Source organism: Mangifera indica, chromosome 5 (assembly GCF_011075055.1).
Source record: "Mangifera indica cultivar Alphonso chromosome 5, CATAS_Mindica_2.1, whole genome shotgun sequence".
NCBI classification, from domain to species: domain Eukaryota; kingdom Viridiplantae; phylum Streptophyta; class Magnoliopsida; order Sapindales; family Anacardiaceae; genus Mangifera; species Mangifera indica.
The window spans coordinates 1,899,377-1,919,551 of record NC_058141.1 but is presented as its reverse complement, the minus strand read 5'-3'; the positions used below and the strand labels follow the sequence as shown (position 1 = coordinate 1,919,551).

General features: G+C 30.3%; 2 protein-coding genes across 3 annotated transcripts; both read right to left on the bottom strand.

The window, feature by feature from the left end:
* Nucleotides 1-1,478: 1,478 nt before the first annotated feature.
* LOC123215860 (putative receptor-like protein kinase At4g00960) lies at nucleotides 1,479-4,331 on the bottom strand. 2 transcript variants are annotated; one of them, XM_044636125.1, is made up of 6 exons: nucleotides 4,139-4,331; nucleotides 3,916-4,055; nucleotides 3,135-3,345; nucleotides 2,383-2,617; nucleotides 2,146-2,296; nucleotides 1,479-2,051 (listed from the first exon to the last, which is right to left on the bottom strand). In XM_044636125.1, the coding sequence occupies exons 1-6, from the start codon at nucleotides 4,191-4,193 to the stop codon at nucleotides 1,635-1,637; spliced, it is 1,209 nt and encodes a 402-aa protein (XP_044492060.1). In that variant the 5' UTR covers nucleotides 4,194-4,331; the 3' UTR covers nucleotides 1,479-1,634. The 2 variants fall into 2 exon arrangements, with proteins under 2 accessions (XP_044492060.1, XP_044492059.1); XM_044636124.1 differs by having other exon boundaries at nucleotides 4,133-4,329.
* Nucleotides 4,332-14,103: 9,772 nt separating this feature from the next.
* LOC123217527 (myosin-binding protein 2-like) lies at nucleotides 14,104-18,085 on the bottom strand. Its single transcript, XM_044638601.1, has 4 exons — nucleotides 16,491-18,085; nucleotides 16,241-16,396; nucleotides 14,754-16,163; nucleotides 14,104-14,681 (listed from the first exon to the last, which is right to left on the bottom strand). The coding sequence occupies exons 1-3, from the start codon at nucleotides 17,776-17,778 to the stop codon at nucleotides 14,794-14,796; spliced, it is 2,814 nt and encodes a 937-aa protein (XP_044494536.1). The 5' UTR covers nucleotides 17,779-18,085; the 3' UTR covers nucleotides 14,104-14,681; nucleotides 14,754-14,793.
* Between the last annotated feature and the right edge of the window lie 2,090 nt (nucleotides 18,086-20,175).

The window sequence follows — 20,175 nt, the reverse complement described above, 5'->3', positions numbered from 1 at the left end:
TTTAATATAAATATTATATTTTATAAATAAATATATATATATCTATAAAACATATAAATATTATATATTATATATATTTTATAAATAAATATATATATATACATATAACATATAAATATTTTATATATAAATATTATATATTATATATATATAATATTATAATATAATATTTATATTATTAAAACATGAGTATGAGAAATGTGTTTGTATTTTTTGTACTTTTTGCATTCGCACTCTTATTCTTCACATTTATATTTATTTTTTCGTTCTGATTTATATATATCAACAATCACATCAAAAAATTGATTTGTTTTTTAATATATTTGAGAATGTTCAATTCATAAGTTATCAAATTTACTATCAATATGATGATGTAAGAGTATGCTTGAAAGAAAAGGTTACCGACAAAAAATCGTACCAAGTAAAGACATAATTAGCAGAGAGGGGTATTATTGAAATAAAAAATAAATTTGTTTAAAAGGATAAATTCATTTAAAATTTGTCTAAAAAAGTTTCGCCAATCATTTTTACCCCTCTTTTAAGTAATATTAAATTATATTTTTCAAATATATAACAGTAATAATAATAATAATAAATTTTAATTATCAAGTTATCATATAAAAACTCTTTAAAATTTTAAAATTTTTTAAATACACTTTTGTCACGTTATCATTTCAACGAAAAAAATATATCTATTTACAATAATAATATATATCATATCATATAATATACTCATCGTATTAAATAATTCTTTTATATATTCTATAATATATATTATTTTTTATATATATCGTATTATATCTTATAATATATATGATGTGTTATAAGATTCTAATATTTATGATATTTCAAAATTAGGATTACTTTAATCGAGGTCAATTCTTAAATGTCAGTTACCGAATTTGATTGACTAAAATATCCTTCACATATAATTAACTCATATTCCTATAATTACATTAAGGAATTAGGGGGTTTGAAAATATGACAGAGTATTATTAATATATGAATTAATATTTATTATTAATGCATATAGAATATTTATAGAGTAATGAAAACATATCATTATTCATGATTAAGTGTGACTGTGGTACATGCCTCCTTATTCTCCGCGTCTTTATGTGAGTTCGTAACTGTTGTTTCTCAGTTAATTGTCAGTCATTTTCCTGTTTTATTTCCATTAAAATTAGTCTTACGTGGGATGTATTTTGGCTGCACTACTTTAGTGGGATGTTGCTTCTGATGTGCTAGTTAGTTTAAACTACCCTGTACGCCTATGCAAAGGCTTCTGCAAGTGAATTACGGAGCATGACTATTTCGTCATTTAAACTTCACTGCTTATTTTCTTTACTCTGTTTTATTTCCTCTATGGAACATAGCTCGCAAACAAAGAAACTAGATGCAAGGGCAAGGTCATGGCCATGGATCCAGGGAAGGTGACCGTGACCATATCAGATTGAATGTCAGCATGTGAAAAGTTATTTAGTATTTAACAATATATATCATATACTTACAATTATATGATATTCATGTTGTACATAGTTCCTCAATTTCATTTACACAATACCAAACGAAACACAAAATTTTCTTACTATATTCACAAAAAGAATGAGCAGAAATCTCCTACACTGCTAAGCCTAATTCTCCATCGGCTGTTTCCCATGAGGATCGTTTCGGGGGCTTATGGTACAAGTACTCGATGAAGCAGGAGCTGTATGGGTATAGCTTGAATAGTATGAATGTGAACTGGAAGAACTTCTGGTCTCACCACCAGGTGTTCCAGCAGTCGACGACAAAACTGCTGCCGGCCTGTGAGCTCTTCTGGGTCTAGAACCTGGCATTCCGGGCCTCGTTGGTTCTTCTAGATTGCCAGGTCCTGGTTTCTTTGATAGCATAATGACAACACGTCTCATGTCGGGTCGTAATCGAGGATCGCCTTGTGTGCATAGCAATGCTATTTGTATGCACATTGCTATTTGGTCAGCAGCCTGTGACTCTGCTAATTTGGAGTCCACAATCTCTAGGGTCCTCCCTTTCTTGTAGAGTTTATATGCCTGCAATGACAAGTAAATGATTTTCAAACCCAGTTCGTCGAAACTAAAAATCATCATAGAATGGTCAAACAAACGATACGGATCATAATCTTACCCAATCAAGCAGATTCTGTGCATCTACATCTAAATTGAAGTTTGAATTCTTCTGTTCACTGATCAGCTCCAAAACTACAACCCCAAAGCTAAACACATCTGCCTTAACTGATAAATGACCATGCATGACATACTCGGGCGCCATATATCCACTGTATTCAAGCAATTAATACCCAGTGAGTCAGACCTAGATTATAGTTCTACGCACAAAACTACATTAAGATGCTTGAAAACGTACTTTGTACCGCTTACACGGGTGTTAACATGTGTTTCATCTTCAGGAAAGAGGCGAGCCATGCCAAAATCAGCAATCTTTGGCATCCACTTGTCATCAAGCAATATGTTGCTGGCCTTTATATCTCTATGGATGATGCGTTTGTGAGCATCTTCGTGAAGGTAAAGCAATCCCCGAGCAACTCCAATGATAATGTCAAACCTTCGCTTCCAGTCAAGCTTCCAACTTTTATCGGATTCTGCATAGACAGATCATCACGTCACAATCACTATGACTATAAAACGAATTGATCCATTGTATTGGAGTCTATAAAAGTAACAAGCAAGATGATTGTCATCAACTAAATGGTCAAACACATGGTTAAGTACTGGTGGCTTTTCAGCTACTCGAGCTGCAATATTTTTGCAATTACAGAGAGCTCATAGTCCTTGTCAGCTCAATATAATTTTCCATTATTTCCGAAAGCAAATGAATAGTATTTCTCCCCTAAATTTGATACATCAACTCATAGAAGAAAGTACTAAAGCCAGAACAGAGTTACTGCCATCACAACTAATCATGCCAACATTATCATCATTAATCTTGATTGGTTTTGAAGAACATAAAAAATACACCCAGCAGAGGCTTTCTGTACTATGCATCAACATCAATTGGCAGTATTAAGTTGTGCCAAATGCAATTACTCAACAGAATTATCTAGTTTCAATATGACCAGAAATCAAAACCTTCTAGATAAATGAATGCAAAAAACTTACTAAATAGAAATTTGTCGAGGCTTTCATTCCTGATATATTCATAAACCAATACCTTCTCCGCACCATGGACACAATAGCCTAACAGATTAACAATATTACGATGCTGCACGCGAGCCAGCAACTTGGCCTCATTCTCAAATTCCCTAGTCCCTTGACTTGAGCGATGAGACAGTTTCTTAACTGCTACCTCTCGACCGTCATCTAATTTCCCCTTCAGAGAAAAATCAAGAGAACTGTCAGTCCCTTAGCTTAATCACCAAGAAAACAAAGAAACTCTACCTTTGAAATATTATAATATAGCTAAGAATATAATGAAAACCCAGGTAGAAACATGATGAATAATGCCACTAAGAAAATAAGACATTTTCTTTAATTTGTTACAAGAATCGTATCTATCACCAGGCTTAAATGTTCATAAATCCTTGCTATTTTATCTTGTTTCAGATCTTGATATGATGGAAAAAAAAAATGAAGAAAATAAAACTAAGGGCAAAAAACTGCTAAAACAGGTCTCTGTGAAAACTTGTTAGGCAAATTATTCCTTTCCAGAAGGCATATCTAGACTTTTCAATTTTAGAATTTTCAGAACTATGATTAATGAGCTAAAGGCAACTTCAACTTTAACCCCAAAGAAAGAAATCAATGAGAAAAATCTCAACAATTGTCAGAAACAATAGGCTGAACGGGAAATGTAAAATTCGCAACTGATTCCAGATATTTTTCTCAGCAACCAAACAAAATTTGAAATTCCAAACAAATATTAAAAGAACAGAGCTTTAACCTTGTAAACAGGTCCAAAACCTCCCGCCCCAAGCTTGTTATTAGGATGAAAATTTTTGGTAGCAGCAACTAAAGTTTCATAAGAAAAAGACTTCTGTTCCTGTACAGCAATCGCTTCCAAGTCCTCTTCATTCTGTTCATCTGATTAAACAAAACCATCAATCATATCAACAAACAGCTGACGATATGAAGTGGGTTAATTGAGTTTTATCCATTACCTGTACCAGAAACAAAATTGAACTTCATTAGATTCTGAAAGAACTTCATGGGTTTGGCCATGGAGAAACTCAGCTCATAGAAACTGTAAGAAAATACCCTTCTGGTTTCTTCGAATCTGGGAAATAATAAAGGATTTTGGAATAGTAAGAAATGAAGAAGGGTATTGCTAGTCGTCTTGTACAGTTTTGGCTTGGGAACTTTGAATTTTCTTGGAAAATTTGCCGAGTTGACCTTTCGTACTCGGTTGACTAATAATTTACAAGGGCGGTTGGTTTGACATTTAGTTGTGGAAAATTTAAAGAACCCCTAGATTTTACGAAGGAACAATGCATCCAAATATTTCTAAAATTAACAGTAAGATACAAATTACGAAACTCACAATTAGTGCTACAGACAAGTTGAGTCGCTAGCAAGCTAATCGTGGCTCAATCGGGTCAAATTATGATTGATTTGATTATTTGTATTAATTTAAATTTTATAAATTTAACTCAAATTAGACAATTATTAATTAATGATTTATGTGTGGCTTTAGTTCCACATGTGATTGTGAAAAATTTAAAGTCACCCCTAGATTTTATAAAAGAACAAAATTATCCAAATATTTTTAAAATTAACAATAAGATATAGTATAATCAATGCTACAAACAAGCCAAACCACTAGCAAGTTAATTATGGCTTAGCTTGTGTTAAGTCTGGAGCGATTCACTTATGATTAAGTTGAGCTCAAATTCGAACAAATCAATTATTTATTTCAACTGGGTTTGAATTTGTTGTTTCTGTATTCAAATATAATATAATAAACCTCTAAATTATAAAATATTACACTTAAACTTTTAAAATCATTATCTAACCCTTGAAACTTATATTTACACCTCATAAATTTTTACTCTTATATGACAATTTTTTTGCCCCCCTGATTTTAAAAATTTACACATATAACATAATATCAAACTTTGAATATATGAGATAATTGATAATTCATATTATTACTTGTTACATGCTCAAATTATTTTTTGTGATGTTTCTTAATATAGCATATTGTGATTGTGAAACTTGTGATTGACGATGAAATCATCCATCTTTCCTCTTATTATGTAGATCAGATGGTGCAATATAGCCCACAGTCTAATTGGCTTATAGTTCTAGAATGCCATACCTACTAATGACACCTTTTATACTAAAAGATTTTAGTTTAGGGCTGGAGTAATTTTATCAAGTTTTCATATATAGAGGAAGTCCTTGTCGTTTTATCAAACATTGGGTCCTGTCAGAAACTTTTTTTCTGTGTAATCAAAGAAGCACTCGAATGCCAGAAAGCTCCGGCCTGATGAACTCATTGCTTCCGTGTAGACCAAATAAATAAACAAAAGGTACTTTTCCATTTTAGATGATGCTAAGGTTTCTTTTGTGGACTTCTATGTTACAATATTCACATATGTTATTATCACATATGATTTTAAGGCTCTTTTGTGCACTCTTATCTTGGGGACTTGTTTGAGCTCGAGTTCAGTTCAATTTATGTATTGTAAAATTTGAGTTTGTGAAAAATTAAGCTCGAATCTGATTCAACTTGTTTTGAATTTAAGCTTTTAACTAGTTCATTATTAAAACGACGTCGTTTTAATACATATTAATCAAAACAACGTCGTTTTATATTAAAATTTTTAATTCGTAAATTTGATAAGTAACTCGAGCTCGTGTATAGGGCTGGCTTGTTATGGACTCGTTCAAGCCGAGTTTGAGTTTGAGCTCGAACGAGATCGGTTCAAATCTAGTCCTAGTTAATATATTTAATAAAATTATATGTATAAAGAATATGTATAATTTTATATATAAATAATAGAGTAATACTATGTGTACCCACTTTGGGTACACAAATGTATACACACTCATATGTGTCATCATATGATTGGTTATTGTTTTATTCTTAATTTAAAATCATTCAATCACATTATGACATATATAAACGTGTATATATTTGTATACCCAAAGTGGGTACACATAGTTTTATTGTAAATAATAATATATTATTATATATTTAGATATTGTTTTATCTTTAATTTAAATTTATTTAATTATATAATAATATATTATTATTTTTATTTGTTGAACCATGTGAATTTGATTGAGCAAAATACGAACAAAATTCAGTTCAAAATTGATTTAAATTAAAAAAAGCTAATTCAATATTAATGAGTTAAGGTTCAAAATTGGTTCAAAATAATTTTACTTTAAATTTTATTTAAACTGACTTAAACTTGAATATTCAGATTGGCTCAAACTTAACTTACTTGATTCGAATTTGAATTTCTTGCATTTTAAGTGTTTTTTTGTCAGCAAAATGAGAAAGAAAGTAAATTTTATTTTCAATTTGATACTTTACCAGTTTATTCCTACTTGAATAAATATCTCTATTATAAACATTGTTATTAATATATTTACGATATTCGATAGATATTATGCGATACAATATAAATTAAAAAGGTATATATCCTAATATATATAAAAATTGATATAATACAATAAGTGTATTGCAATACGTATTATATAATACGATGTATATTATTAATATAAATTAATATACTTTTTTTGGAAAAATAATAACATTACTAAGAAAATTTAGAGTTTTACAAGATGTTTCTGATAAATTGAAAGAAACGAATGATTTGGTTGTATTTCAAATTTTATTTGAAAAAATAATTAAAAATTTAATAAAATAATATACACTTATAATAAATATCAATTTTGATATAATAATAATATATTATGTAATTAATTAATTTAAATCAAAGATATAATAAATAACATTACTTGATAAATATTTAAATTTTTAAAATGATGTGCAGGGTAACATAATATTAGTCAAATATTTAGTCAAAATAAAAAGGACGAGTGAAGAGTAACTTGATTTCATTTTTACCTTTTGTTTAAGTATATTCACTGTAAAAATATAGATCTTTTTATTTTATTATTTTAATAATTATCACACCAAGTAGATCAAACTTTGAATCTAATAATCGCTCTTATAACTACTGAATCAGATAAATTAAAAGTTTAATCGTAAAATATTAATTTAAATTTATGCGTTTTTATATATGAAACTTCATCTTTTATCACTTAAGTTATTTCTTAGATGATCTAATTCAAATGAGATTTTTTGTTATCAATATAAAAAAGAAAAAAAACATAGAATAATAAATTTATGGTTACTTAAGCAGAAAATAGGATTTAAATAATTGTTAAATGTTGATAAAAGGAAAAAAAATATTACCATAAGATTTTTAATGTTTGCAGTTAATAAAATGGATGGCAATCCAATATGTTGGAGCTCAAATTGCTATTCAGTTCAAAGGAATTGAGTTTGACTTAAAAATATTTTATTTCGAATGAGTTGAGTTTAAATTAAAAAATTTTCAACTCAAACGAAATAAATTTGAATTGAAAATGTTTTTTAGTTTGAACTCAACTTAATTCAAATCCTTTCGTATCGTTGGTGTCATTACATCATAGTTTGTCTAAATGGCGATCATTCTTCTCATATGAGTTTTCATTTTTTCTAACGATTTTTCTTTGTTTTTTTGAATGTTTCTTTAAGGACCTTATCACTAGCTCATGTTTAATTAAAATCATGCAAAATCATCTATTTTAACTTTTTTTGGCCTGACAATTTTTCCAAAGGCATTTCACAAGAGAAAGGAAGATAATGAGTTTAGATTAACTTAAGACCCTTGTCTTTTATTTGATGTGAAATTTTTGACATCATCACAACATCCAGTCAAGTGGTTTGGGGAGAACATTAACTAAAAATTTTTTATATCAACAGGATTCCCTAAGAGAGGACTCGAAGAGAGCACTTGGTATCATCCTCATATACGATGTCATTGTTGATAAATATCGTCTCAACAGATGATGTCATTGTTAATATTATCTCAATCTGCATATGGCAAGTTACTTAAACCTATGATGCGTTGTCCATTTTAACCTTTGTTACTCTCACGGTTTTCCTTTTAAAAAATGTCTTTTGAGAAAGAAGATAATAAATTTGTATTCATTCAAGACTCTTTACTCTTATTCAATATGAGAGTTTTATGAGATTTTTAACATCTACACACAACCTCTCTCTCTCTCTCTCTCTCTCTCTCTCTCTCTCTCTCTCTCTCTCTCTCTCTCTCTCTCTCTCTCTCTCTCTCTCTCTCTCTCTCTATATATATATATATATATATATATATATATATATATATATATATATATATATATATATATATATATATATATATATATAAACGTGTGGAAGATTATAATTGAATTTGATCAATTGATCTTTATTTAAACACTGAGTCAACCATTTATAAATGGCCAAAGGACTATTTCCCACCTATGTTTAAGTGTGTTTTCAAAGTCACATCTGTGAGGTTTAAAAATCTAAAAGTCTCATCTATCCATTAAAAATCTCAGTTAGGGTTAAAGATAAAACTGTCATTTAACAAAAAAACTAAAGTTTTATTATGTTTACCCCTCTTAGCTTAAAAATCTCATAATTGCCCCCACCTGAAGTTTGAAAAATCAAAATTTCTCCCTTAGGGTTTGCAAACCATCATCGAAGATGGTGAACTTCGCAATCTCCGTTGGCGTTGGCTTAACTCTCCCTGTCGATCACTTCCCAGCCATCGACGAAGCCCATCTCCTTCGATGAAGACGAAATTATCTTCGTCGGATTGTCTTCATCTTGAATGAAGATGATTTTATCTTCGTCCGAGATGAAGATAATCATCGGAGGTCCTAGACGACTACGTCGTCTTTGTTTGAGACCTCTAATAGTCGTCTTTGTCTAAGGCGAAGGCGAAATCGTCTTCGTGTGAGATAGACTCTTCGACGAAGATGATTTCGTCTTCGTTGGAGGAGATGGGTTTCGTCGGTAGTTGGAAAGTGATCGACAGGGAGAGTTAAGCCAACACCATCGAAGATGGAAAAGTTCACTATCTCCAATGACAGTTTGCAAACCCTAGAAGAGAAATTTTGATTTTTCAAACTTTAGGTAGGAAGAATTGTGAGATTTTTAAGTTAAAAGGGGCAAACGAATAAAATTTTAGATTTTTAAAATTTTTTATTAAATAACGATTTTACCCCCTAACTATATTTGAGATTTTTAACGAATGGGGGGGACATTTGGATTTTCAAATCTCATAAATATAATTTTAAGATAGCACCTAAACTTGAGAGGTGGGGAGGGGTGGGGCGCGGGGTTGTGGGGCCTTTATAAATATAAAAATCCATCCGCCAAAAACATTGAATACTTCTTCATGGGAGTTCTGGTTAATTATAAACAATGCTAAGACTAAACCTAATCTTTTTGACATTCGTGATCATTCTAGATTTGAAGACTTCAAACGTTAAGTCACATCTTTTACGTTCGTGAATAATCACGAGAAACCCAACTAACAGTATTTGGTTTATCTTGTTAAATATATCTATAATTATAAAAAATATATATAATATATTGTTTTTAATATAGATTTAAAATCAGATTGAATTAATTAGTTTAATCAATTCAACTAAGAATCGAAGATCACTCAACTAAACTAGACAAAAATTATGAACAAAAATAAATTATAATTAAATTAGCTCAAACTTGTCTATATATCTCAGTCAAACCTTAAGCTGATGTGTAAAATGTAAAAACAGTCAAAATTTTTTTATTGACATGACTTGGGAGGTTATTTTTTTTTTATTTAATCTATCTTTAAGAAATTATACGAAAAGTAAGAAAATTTGCACTTAGTGGCACATAAATTTAACATGTTTTTAATAGACATAAATCTAACGCAGTTTCAATAGATGTACAGTATGTCATTTGACCAACTTTATATTTAAGTAAATAATACATCAATTTGACCACATTAACTTAAATCAATTCATGGGATCTATAACTAATTTTAAATCTAAAAATATTAATTTTTAATATCAATTGATGTGTTTAGTATCGATCGTTTTCAAATATATCAAATAAACTCGTAATAGGATAAGGAGAAAGTTTGGAATTTTCCCATTGATAAATAACCCTAGAAAATTTCAAATGAATTGAGTTATAGGTTGGGGCAATTCAACAAGCAATCTCTCGTATATATTATCCCCAGCAATTCTCCGAAGTGTTTGATGGGATGAGACAGGTCAAATGTTGCCAACTCTAACGTGACTTTATGATTAATTAATATATAATAAAGCATACGGTAAAAGAATCCACTCATTAATTCCAAGATATGCCCATAACTTTGGTTCAAATTATTCGGTGAGAAAGGCGTAATTAAATGAATACATGCACGATTATAGATGAAGGTGAAATCGAGTGAAATTGAAATTGAAGTTGAATATGAATAAAGGATAGTTCAAATTTGAGCTCAGTTTACTCAAATTAAAATCTCACCTATTAATTAATTGAGATTAAAATTTTTTATTAGAAGTAACGATAAAATTATTATTTTATTAATAATATTAAAAAGATAATAAAATTTGTTATATTTTCTCTCCTAAATTTAAAAAACTAATATTTCATCTATTCTAAACTTTTTTAACTTTAAAATGTCACATTTTCTCTCCCAAAACCTTGAATTTTTTTTCTCTCCAACCATTATCTTTGACAATATAGAAAGGATGATAATAAAATCTCTTCATCGACAAAGAGATTTAGAATTTTTTTGTCTTCATCATTAGATCTCTTTGTCTCTGACAAAGAAATCCGTTCTAGATTTTTTTCATGTATCGACCAATGATTTACGACAAAGAAAAGAGATCATCGACACCAGAGATGGTGACTAGAGAAATAAAGAAAAAGTTTGGGAAGAGAAATATGACTTTTCAAAGTTGAAAAACTTTAGAAATGATTGAAATTGTTAGTTTTTTAAAACTTAATAGAGAAAATATAATGAATTATATATTTTTTAATATTATTAGTAAAATAACGATTTTACATCTGTATTTAACAGAAAATTTTAACGGTAATTATATCATGAATGAGATTTTAGATTTTTCAAACTTTATAAATATGCATTTAAAAACGCACCTAACCTTATGTGGGACATAGTCCTTTGGCCTTACTATTGCCAAAGAAGGTGCATGCTAACTTAGAAAAAGGAAAAAATCATCGAAAACAAATAATAGTCAGAAAATTAAAAAAAAAAGAAAGCCGATGGAACGCGGTATGATAATCACATCATTAGTAAACCAAGTTGAGTTCGAAAAGCTAAAATTATTTTAATTTGAATTCAATTTGCGTTAGGGTCAAATAATGAGCTAAATTTTAGGCTGGCTGGACTAAAATCAATTCCTAAATATGGTTGACTTAAATATATTCATAACCCTATTCATGGACGAATTGAAACCTACCTAACCTTAATCAACTCAGAGGCTGTTTAATCATAATCATAATTATAACTAAGCACCCGCCGAAAGATGGTTAAAAATGGTAGACAATAATTATAATCCAGCTGCTGCCTCTTGACCCAACCCAACTCCAAAAAAGTGAAACATTAATAGAGTTATTTATTTAGTTTAAGGCTGCCTGCAAATTTTAGAATAATATTATAATTTGAGAGATTAATTAAAATAGGGGGAAAATTTTTTTGTGAAAATATATTTAGGCACACTTTGGATACAGTTAATTTTTTAAACAAATTTTTCATTTATTTTAATAATACATTTTTCTTTTAATATACCTTCTCTTTAGTCGTATTCTTTTTCAGCACAGTTGATAATGATACATTATAACAATACGTCATCATATTACATATAAAATAGTCTGATAATTTATATCATAATAAATCTAAATTTTTGTTGAAAACTTGTTATAAAACTTTCACGGATAAAAGTTTAAAACTTTAAATACTGGTTTCTGATGTTTGAATGTTGATTTTTGAAAGATATTCAATTTTGTTTATTTATTTAGTTACTAATTACATTAGTTGTATAGACAATAAATATCTATAGTATTAGTAAAAGTAGAATAAGTTTTGATGTCAAATTGGAATGAAAAACAAAAATGTGATTTTCTAGAAACCGATTACAAGTGTGAAGTGTGGGTGCAAAGTGCGAGTGTGAGAATACGCACGCACAAAGTGCCACTGCAAGAATGTTTTTATAAAAATATAAACATATTTTTATATAAATACATTCTCGCACTCAAACTCACACTCAGTTTTCAAAAAATCATGTTTTTGCTTTCAGTTTCGATCTGACATCAAAACTTCTACTTTTACTAATATAATAGATATTCACTGTCTACACAATTAATGCAATCGGTAATTAAACAAATGAACAAAATCAAACCTCTCTCAAAAACTAAGATTCAAAGTTTTAAATTTTTATTCGTGAAAATTTCCACAACAAGTTTTTAATAAAAGTTTGAATTTATTATAATATAAGTTATCAGACAATCTTATATTCAATATGATGATATACTGTTAGAATGTATCGTTATTGACTGTGTCAAAAAAAATACGACTGAAGAAAAAATATATTAAAGAAAAAAATATTATTAGAATAAACGATTAATTTGTTTAAAAAAGTAACTACAACAAAAGTTTCTCTAAAAACATTTAGACAAAAAAATTTTCTATCTATTATAATTAATATCCCTTTTAATCTTGACCATGGACGTGGAAAGAATAAATTAGGGTTTTGGGTTATCTTAGTAACATAATTATAGGGCGTGTTGTAGATAGGAATTAATCTTTTATTAATAACATGTTGATAATTTATTAATTAGAACAAGATTCTGACCCAACTTGGAATGCGTTACCACCATAAGTACAATAATTGGTTCATATGTGAAACTTCTGTATATTGAAGTTGAAGATTCAAACAATATATTGTAGGACTAGTTTTCTCAGGTTTTATCAATTTGGTGACTATGCTTCCCCTAAAAGGGTGGTCAAGCTCTACTAAATGAAGTTTCTCGTCTAATGGTAAATTCAAATCGAATCGAATTAATCTCAAATAAGGCCAATTTAATTCAACTTGGACAATTGCAAATTATACAAGAAGAAAATTAGTAAGACTGACCACAAAGAATAGTTGCCTTGAAAATATATGAAAAGAAAGGTTTTGCGGAATTATGTAATCTTTAGGTGGTGGAAACTAAACTTGAGTTGAATCTATATTTGGTTAAAACAAACTAAATTTGAGTTGAACTTTAATTTGATAATTTGATCTGAGTTTGAGGGTTATTGATGGTTCATCTCTCTAATGTTATTATTCACTTCTCTAATATTAGTGTTTATTCTGTCAACATTATTGTTTACCAATTTAAGTTAAATGATTTGACGGAAGCTAAGTCCGAATTGGCTTTAGTTTGGGTTTAAATCTACTCAAATTTACATCTAAAAACGATGATTTAAAAATTAAACACTGGTTAAACTTGACAAATCTATCTTTAGAAAATGAAAGATAATGATCTCCAACTATGAAATTGCTCGCAAAGATACTTGAAACTCAATATTTATTGCTTGATGAACCCTAATGAGTTTTTTTTTTTTTCTAAAGATTTGTTTGTGTTGAAGCTGGTGGTGTTAGAACCGAAGGTAAGTTTTGTTTTATAGCAATTACAATGTATTGCTTAACTTTTGTTGGTTTCTACCAACCACAAATTGTCTTTATTTATGCTTAAAGCAATGCCCTAATTATAATTTTTAAATCTACTCTGTTTTTATTTTCTTCTTCACAAAGGCTTAATGTAGATTCAAGCCAATCTAAATCTAAGTAAAGGCTAGTTTTAGTTCAACTTAAATCCCGAATAGTCAGATTGAATTTAGATAGTAAAAAATAACACCAGAAAAATGAATAATCATCAGAGCTCTAATACCACAATGTTAACGAGTCCTCAAATTCAAACTAAAACTTTAACTCAAGTTTCACTTATTCAAACTACCGACTGAAATCCATTCTAAAGACTTTGGAAACTAAACAAACAAAAACAGAATAAACAAACACTCACTTTATATACTTACAGAAGGGCGAATACATTTAGTATACAAAATAATAATAAACAAAAGTACAAACCCCCTTGTGAAATGTGCAATGATTAAAAGAGAAAAAAAAAAGATTAAAATATTAACCCCCTAAAAGAGGTCCCCTAATTCTGTGTCTGTCTAATAAACAAATCCTAGTTTTGCCTGACAAACTGGAATCTTTGTTGGATCATTGAGCCTCAAGGCCTTTTCTCCCAATACATAATACAAATTGACAGCTTGGTTGCCTTCAGAACCTCACTATCCTACACACACATAACACTCATCATACTCCTTTTTCCCCGAAAAAAAGTGCATGATAAGCTCAACCGACCAAAAATTTGGGTTCACTTTTGACACCAAAAACCATTAAAATGAAATATTAAAACTGGGTAGACTTGCAAATTTCATTTGTAGTCCACCAAGATAAGATCATTAGGCTGATCTTTTAATCACCAGGAGCTTCCCTCTCCATCCAGGGACTTTCCTTGGAATTTTTTGCACTGTTGCAAGTGCATTTGATGCCTCTTTGTCCTAGAATTTGAACAATCTGCAATTATCAAACACAGAATTTTAATGAACATGTAACAGATTTAAAAGTAAAAAATGATAATTGTAATACCTGTAATGTTTTTGGATGAAGTTGTGATTGATTTGTGTTTCTATGAAGTGAAATTTTCGATGTTTCTTGCTCGTTGCTCGACGCTTCTGAGATCACGAAGGTGTTGTAGGATTTCCTGGAGAAGATTTACTCCTTTATCTCCTTTTCCTAAAGAGCTGATGCAATGCTTGAGAAACTCCCTGTCTGCTTCAAGAGCTTGTAGCCTTTCATAAACATAATCAACTTCTTCCTCAAGTGCAAGCCTCTTGATGTCAAGTTCGAACTTTGTGATAGAGGAGTTCTGTGACACAACAGAATCAAACTCTAGTTCATGTCCATTGACAATTCCATCTTCAGTTTCTGCATGAATTGCATCAAAAAGAGGAAGAAGTCTCTTCGCCTTTGGACCAATAACTTTCCTTTCTTGATAATGAAGCTTCCCATTCATTTCTTTGAAATAGCCATTTGCTAGCCCATTTGTTGCACCTTCAAAATCATAATCCACAGTGTAGCCATTGCCATTCTCTTTGTGAAAATGATCAATTGATTTTATATCCTCAAAATGTTGCTCTTCCATGTTGTTTAACTTAAACAATTTCTCTTCCAAAACCCTGAGTTGCTCTAGAATGGATAACCTTTCATCCTCAAAGTTAGCCAATGACTCCAAATATAGAACTGCATCAGCAGGAGTGTTCTGGTTGTTACTTTCCTGGTTGCTCTCAGGACTCTCTTCTTCCTTTGCGTCAAGATTCAGATCAATAGATAGACCATCACTATCATCAGCATTGCTGCAAGAAGCAGATGAAGTTCCACTTCTCCTTCTCAACATCATCATTTTCTCTTTTGCCTCATATTCCTGAACCTTCTTTCGATATAATTCCAGCTCTTTTTCAATCTCTGCCTTTTCCCGTTCTCTCTTTATCATAAGCTCATTCAAAAGCTGCAATGCTTCCTGGTCATACTCCGATTGTTCCTCCATCATTCTTTGATATTGCAAAGCTTCCATCTGCATCGCAGCTTTCTCTTCCTGAAGCCTATTTATCATTGCCATTGTATGGTTCGCTGCCTCTGCCGAAGCGCTCCTTTCTTCTTCTAATTCTGCATACAAAGCATTTAACGTCTTTCGTTCCGCTCTCAATGCTGATTTTAACTTCTCAACTGTCATTACCCCATCTCCAGAATCAATGTCACTGAGAACACTTCCACTATCCAAGGACTCATCTGTTCCAGTTTCTCTTCGATCAAGTAGCAGCAGTTTCTTGTGTAATTGATGAAGACTATCAACAGAAGTCGGCGTATCAGGAACTTTCTCTTCTTCAATCTCATTAACCTCGGAAGGAATTGACAAATGATTGATCATTGTTGCCTCTTCACTTGTCTCAATTGTTATGGTTTTGAACTCTAAATTAACGTCTTCAGCTTGTTTAAAGCCTAAAATCAAATCAACAACATCAGAAGATTGACTACAATAATTCCTGAAAATTGCAATATAAGATGGTTAAGCTTACCATTGTCATCATTATCTACATGCAATTCAGAAAAACTAGCAAAAACATCATGCTCATTTTGAACATCATCAATTGGTTCATGCTCCGGAATCTCAGTCCCTATTGAGATCTCGCTATCAATTTCATCACTTTGCATTCGAAGTGCATCATCAGAAACTGCATATATATCAACAAGACTACTTAACTTATGCTCTAGTTTCATCATACAAAGTTACAATAAAATTTCCACCAAACAAAACTTATAATGTACCTTGATTAAAATCTGATTCCAATTCCACATCTCTTCCTGCTGCTTCCTCACTTCCCTCAGCCTCATCTTGAGGAGTTTGCGCAACAGCAACTTCTTCGTGCCCGTCTTTGATTGAATCTCCAACTTCTGCTTGTATAAATGAAGACCACTCATCCTCTTCTTCCACTGGTTCAAGCACCATAGCCTTAGTTTGCTCTTCACTTTCATAGGCTGAAAGTGATGCTATTGCCTCTTTTGAACTCAACCTGTTCTCTTTGTTCTCCATTACCAAATCAACTTCTGTCCCAACATCATTCATGGTAAAATCCAAAATAACATCTTCATTTTCACCATTTCCCTCGCCTTGCTCCCTCACTTTGTACCCACTTTTCAGTTCAGCTGTTAATGGATCCATCAACTCAACTGGAATCAAATGGCAATCCTCTCCATCTATGTAAAACTCCAAATGCTTGGTCACACCTTCAGGGGTTGCTTGATTTTTACTCTCATCACAAGACGGATCCTCCATTGAAGCATTCAAAAAAGCTTCTTCCTTGATAGAAGAAGTTTCTTGTGCTTTCTCAAAAACAACACCCACTTTCTCATTTTCATTAGTTGAAAATTTCTCCTCCATCTCCAATTCTCTCCCTTCAATTGAAATTCCCATATCTTCATCAATCTTATGAACATCTTCAATTTGGTTGGTCAAAGAATCCGATCTATTTTTATCAAAACGATCATCGTCTCCATCTTCTCCCATCAAATTTTCCTTTTGGGGATAATCCAAAACCTCCCAAGAAGGCTTAAATAGCACATATGGAGAGTAAAACTTTCTCTCCAAGTTGACACCACAACAAGAACATTTAGACTCCACCTCACCATTTTGAGCACCATCTTCATCATTTTGAACCAGTCCAATCTGCTTCATCCATGGAAAGAAAGCATAATCCTTCGAAAATTCGCGATGCGACGAGGATGAGCAACCCTCGCACATGTCCTTTGATTCAGATAGAGTATGATGATCTGAGCAGAAACCCAGTTTGGAAATCTCTTTAGCATGATCATCACACACAAGATCTATATAAGAATCCTTCTTGTTTGAGGAGTCAAAGGTGTGATCGAGCCTCGAACACCATAGACAGGGCTTTTTGAGGCCAAAATACCCTGCATATTTGACGATGAGATAAGAAAATAGAGAATTTAAAAGAAGGAGAACGATCAAGGCCCATTCAAGAAGTACATAGACTAGAATCACAGTAATCTTGTTGGTGTTTCTATGCAACATGGTTGCAAATTTGTTGGCCGCCATTGATGCTTACGCTGTTTCTTGATATGTACAAAAACAGAGCAAATTTACAGGCTGTGAAAAAAGACAAAAGGGAAGATCTAAAACTGATGAGAATCAGAAACCTTAAAAAAAAAAAAGGGATTTTGAGAGAAGATGAAGAGATAGCAATTGAAGAAGATGAACAAATTGAGTATGAAATGGGAAAGGAAGAGGCTTTAATCAGACTGAGAAGACTCAACTATTTATTGAGTCAGGGAAAATTAAAGAATGTTTTTTTATGTATCACAGAATCAACCACTTCAACAAGAAATAGATTACCCTATCGGATCTTTTATTTTTAAATGAAAAAATGCATATTTATTAATAGGAGTGAGTTCGATCCAAACCATTTTAATTTGAATTTGAGTTTTAATGAAATCGGTTAATTAGATAAAATTCTATGTTAAATTAACAAATTTTTTAAATTTAAATTGATTGTAAATTAGGCCTTATTCCAAGTTAATTTTTATAAAATCCAACCTTAAAATTCGCATTCATAAATTTAAATTCTCCTTGCACTTGAGCAAAAAAATTGAAATTTTCATTTATAAAAATGTTTAAAGTAATTTTTAAATACATTTATTTTATTTTCCTTCTTCGAAATTTTTTATATTTTAATTTAGATTACCATCGAGAAACATTACATCATCGTTCCTAAAAAATATAATCTATCTTCAAAATGGTTATGAGTCTAATTAATTGGCTCAAATCAAATCTATATTTGAGTTGAAAGAATTGAACTTAATTTAAAACTCCAACTTCACAATTCAGTTAGCGTTCGAGAGTTCATTAACGATTCTTTATTAGATTTTTTTCTCTTTTTTTTTTTTTTGACAATTCATCGTCTTCTTTTATAAGGATCATTTTTTTCTTTTTCCTTCTTTTTTCTAATATTGTTATTTCCTATTTAAAATAATTTGAATCTAATACTATAAATTTAAATCGAACTTAAACTTATTCTTGTTTAAGTTGGAATAGAATCCACACTTTGTCTTTTCTATTTATTCTCTCACAACCGCAGTGAGTAAATTAGATAACAAAATTTTGTATGTGAGAGTTGAGGTTTGGATTTTAAGTTTTAAATATATGATAAATTTTGTGGGATTAATTGAAATTTGAGGGTTATTTTGTCATTTTCGAAAGAGTACCTCGGTTACAAACAAATCCTGAAACTTAAGGGGTCCAGTTGATTTTTCACTTGGAGGATGGTGGCCAACAAAGCATGGATATGAGTTAGGTGGACCACACTCAAAGTAAAGTATGGGGCCCATTTTGGATGCCAGGTGCTCCTCCTCATCATTCAAGACTGTTTCTTTCTCTTCAAGCTTTTTCACAATTTGGATTTTTTTTTAATTTTTAACCCTAATAAAAAAACAATTATATAATTTCAAAATTTTTTGTTTGATTCGAATCGAATCAAATTAAGCTTAAATAAAAATTAGTACAAGCTTGGCTTAAATCTAAAATGAATAATTTAAATTTAAACTCAAGTTAATTTGAATAATAAAAAATAACTTTAAGAAGAAGAAGAACAGTCTTAATATAGTTAATGAGCCCTCGAACTCAAATTAAGTTGTTGAATTGAAATTTTAACTTGAATTTAATTAGTATAAATCGAATATGGATTTGAAATTGAGTCAAATTGACTCGAGTTCAATGTTACTTGTAAACATATAATTTTTATGCAATCTCAAATTTATTTTGTAGTAAAATTTCATTATTTTTTTAACAAGTTGATATTTAATATTTTGTGAATTTAATTTTACGCATTTTCAAAGAATTACCAACTATGGTTGCGAATTTGGTTGACTTAAAAAGTCCAATAAGGAGAAAATGACATGATATAGATGAAATGATTTCATTTCTTCATTTATGTGGTATGTAAAGTTGGATTTGAATTGAACTTGTTTGAATTTAAAATCAGTTTGAATAAGCTCAAAACGAGCCAATTCTACATAAACTCGAGCAAGCTTTAGCCAACATTTTCGAGCTTAAGCTACTCTTCAAATTTACGAATTAAAAATTTTGATACAAAATAATATTGTTTTAATCAATATGTATTAAAACGACGTCATTTTAATAACAAACTAGTTAAAAATTCAAGCTTAAAATGAGTCAAATCGAATTCGAACTGAGTTTAAACTTAGCTTGGGAATTAATTCTTTAAATTCTCTGTTTGATTCCAGAAAGCAAATGGGTCTATCAATTTTGGAAGCAAAATCACAGTCTAAGTTTTTTTCCCCCATTTTAGCCCTTTTTTTCGTATAATTTTGATTTTTATATTATTTTCATGATTAAAAAAACATTTTCATTTATAATTTTTACTTCAGATGTGATCAAACATGAAACATTTTCTTTATGGGATGTGTGAATTAGGTA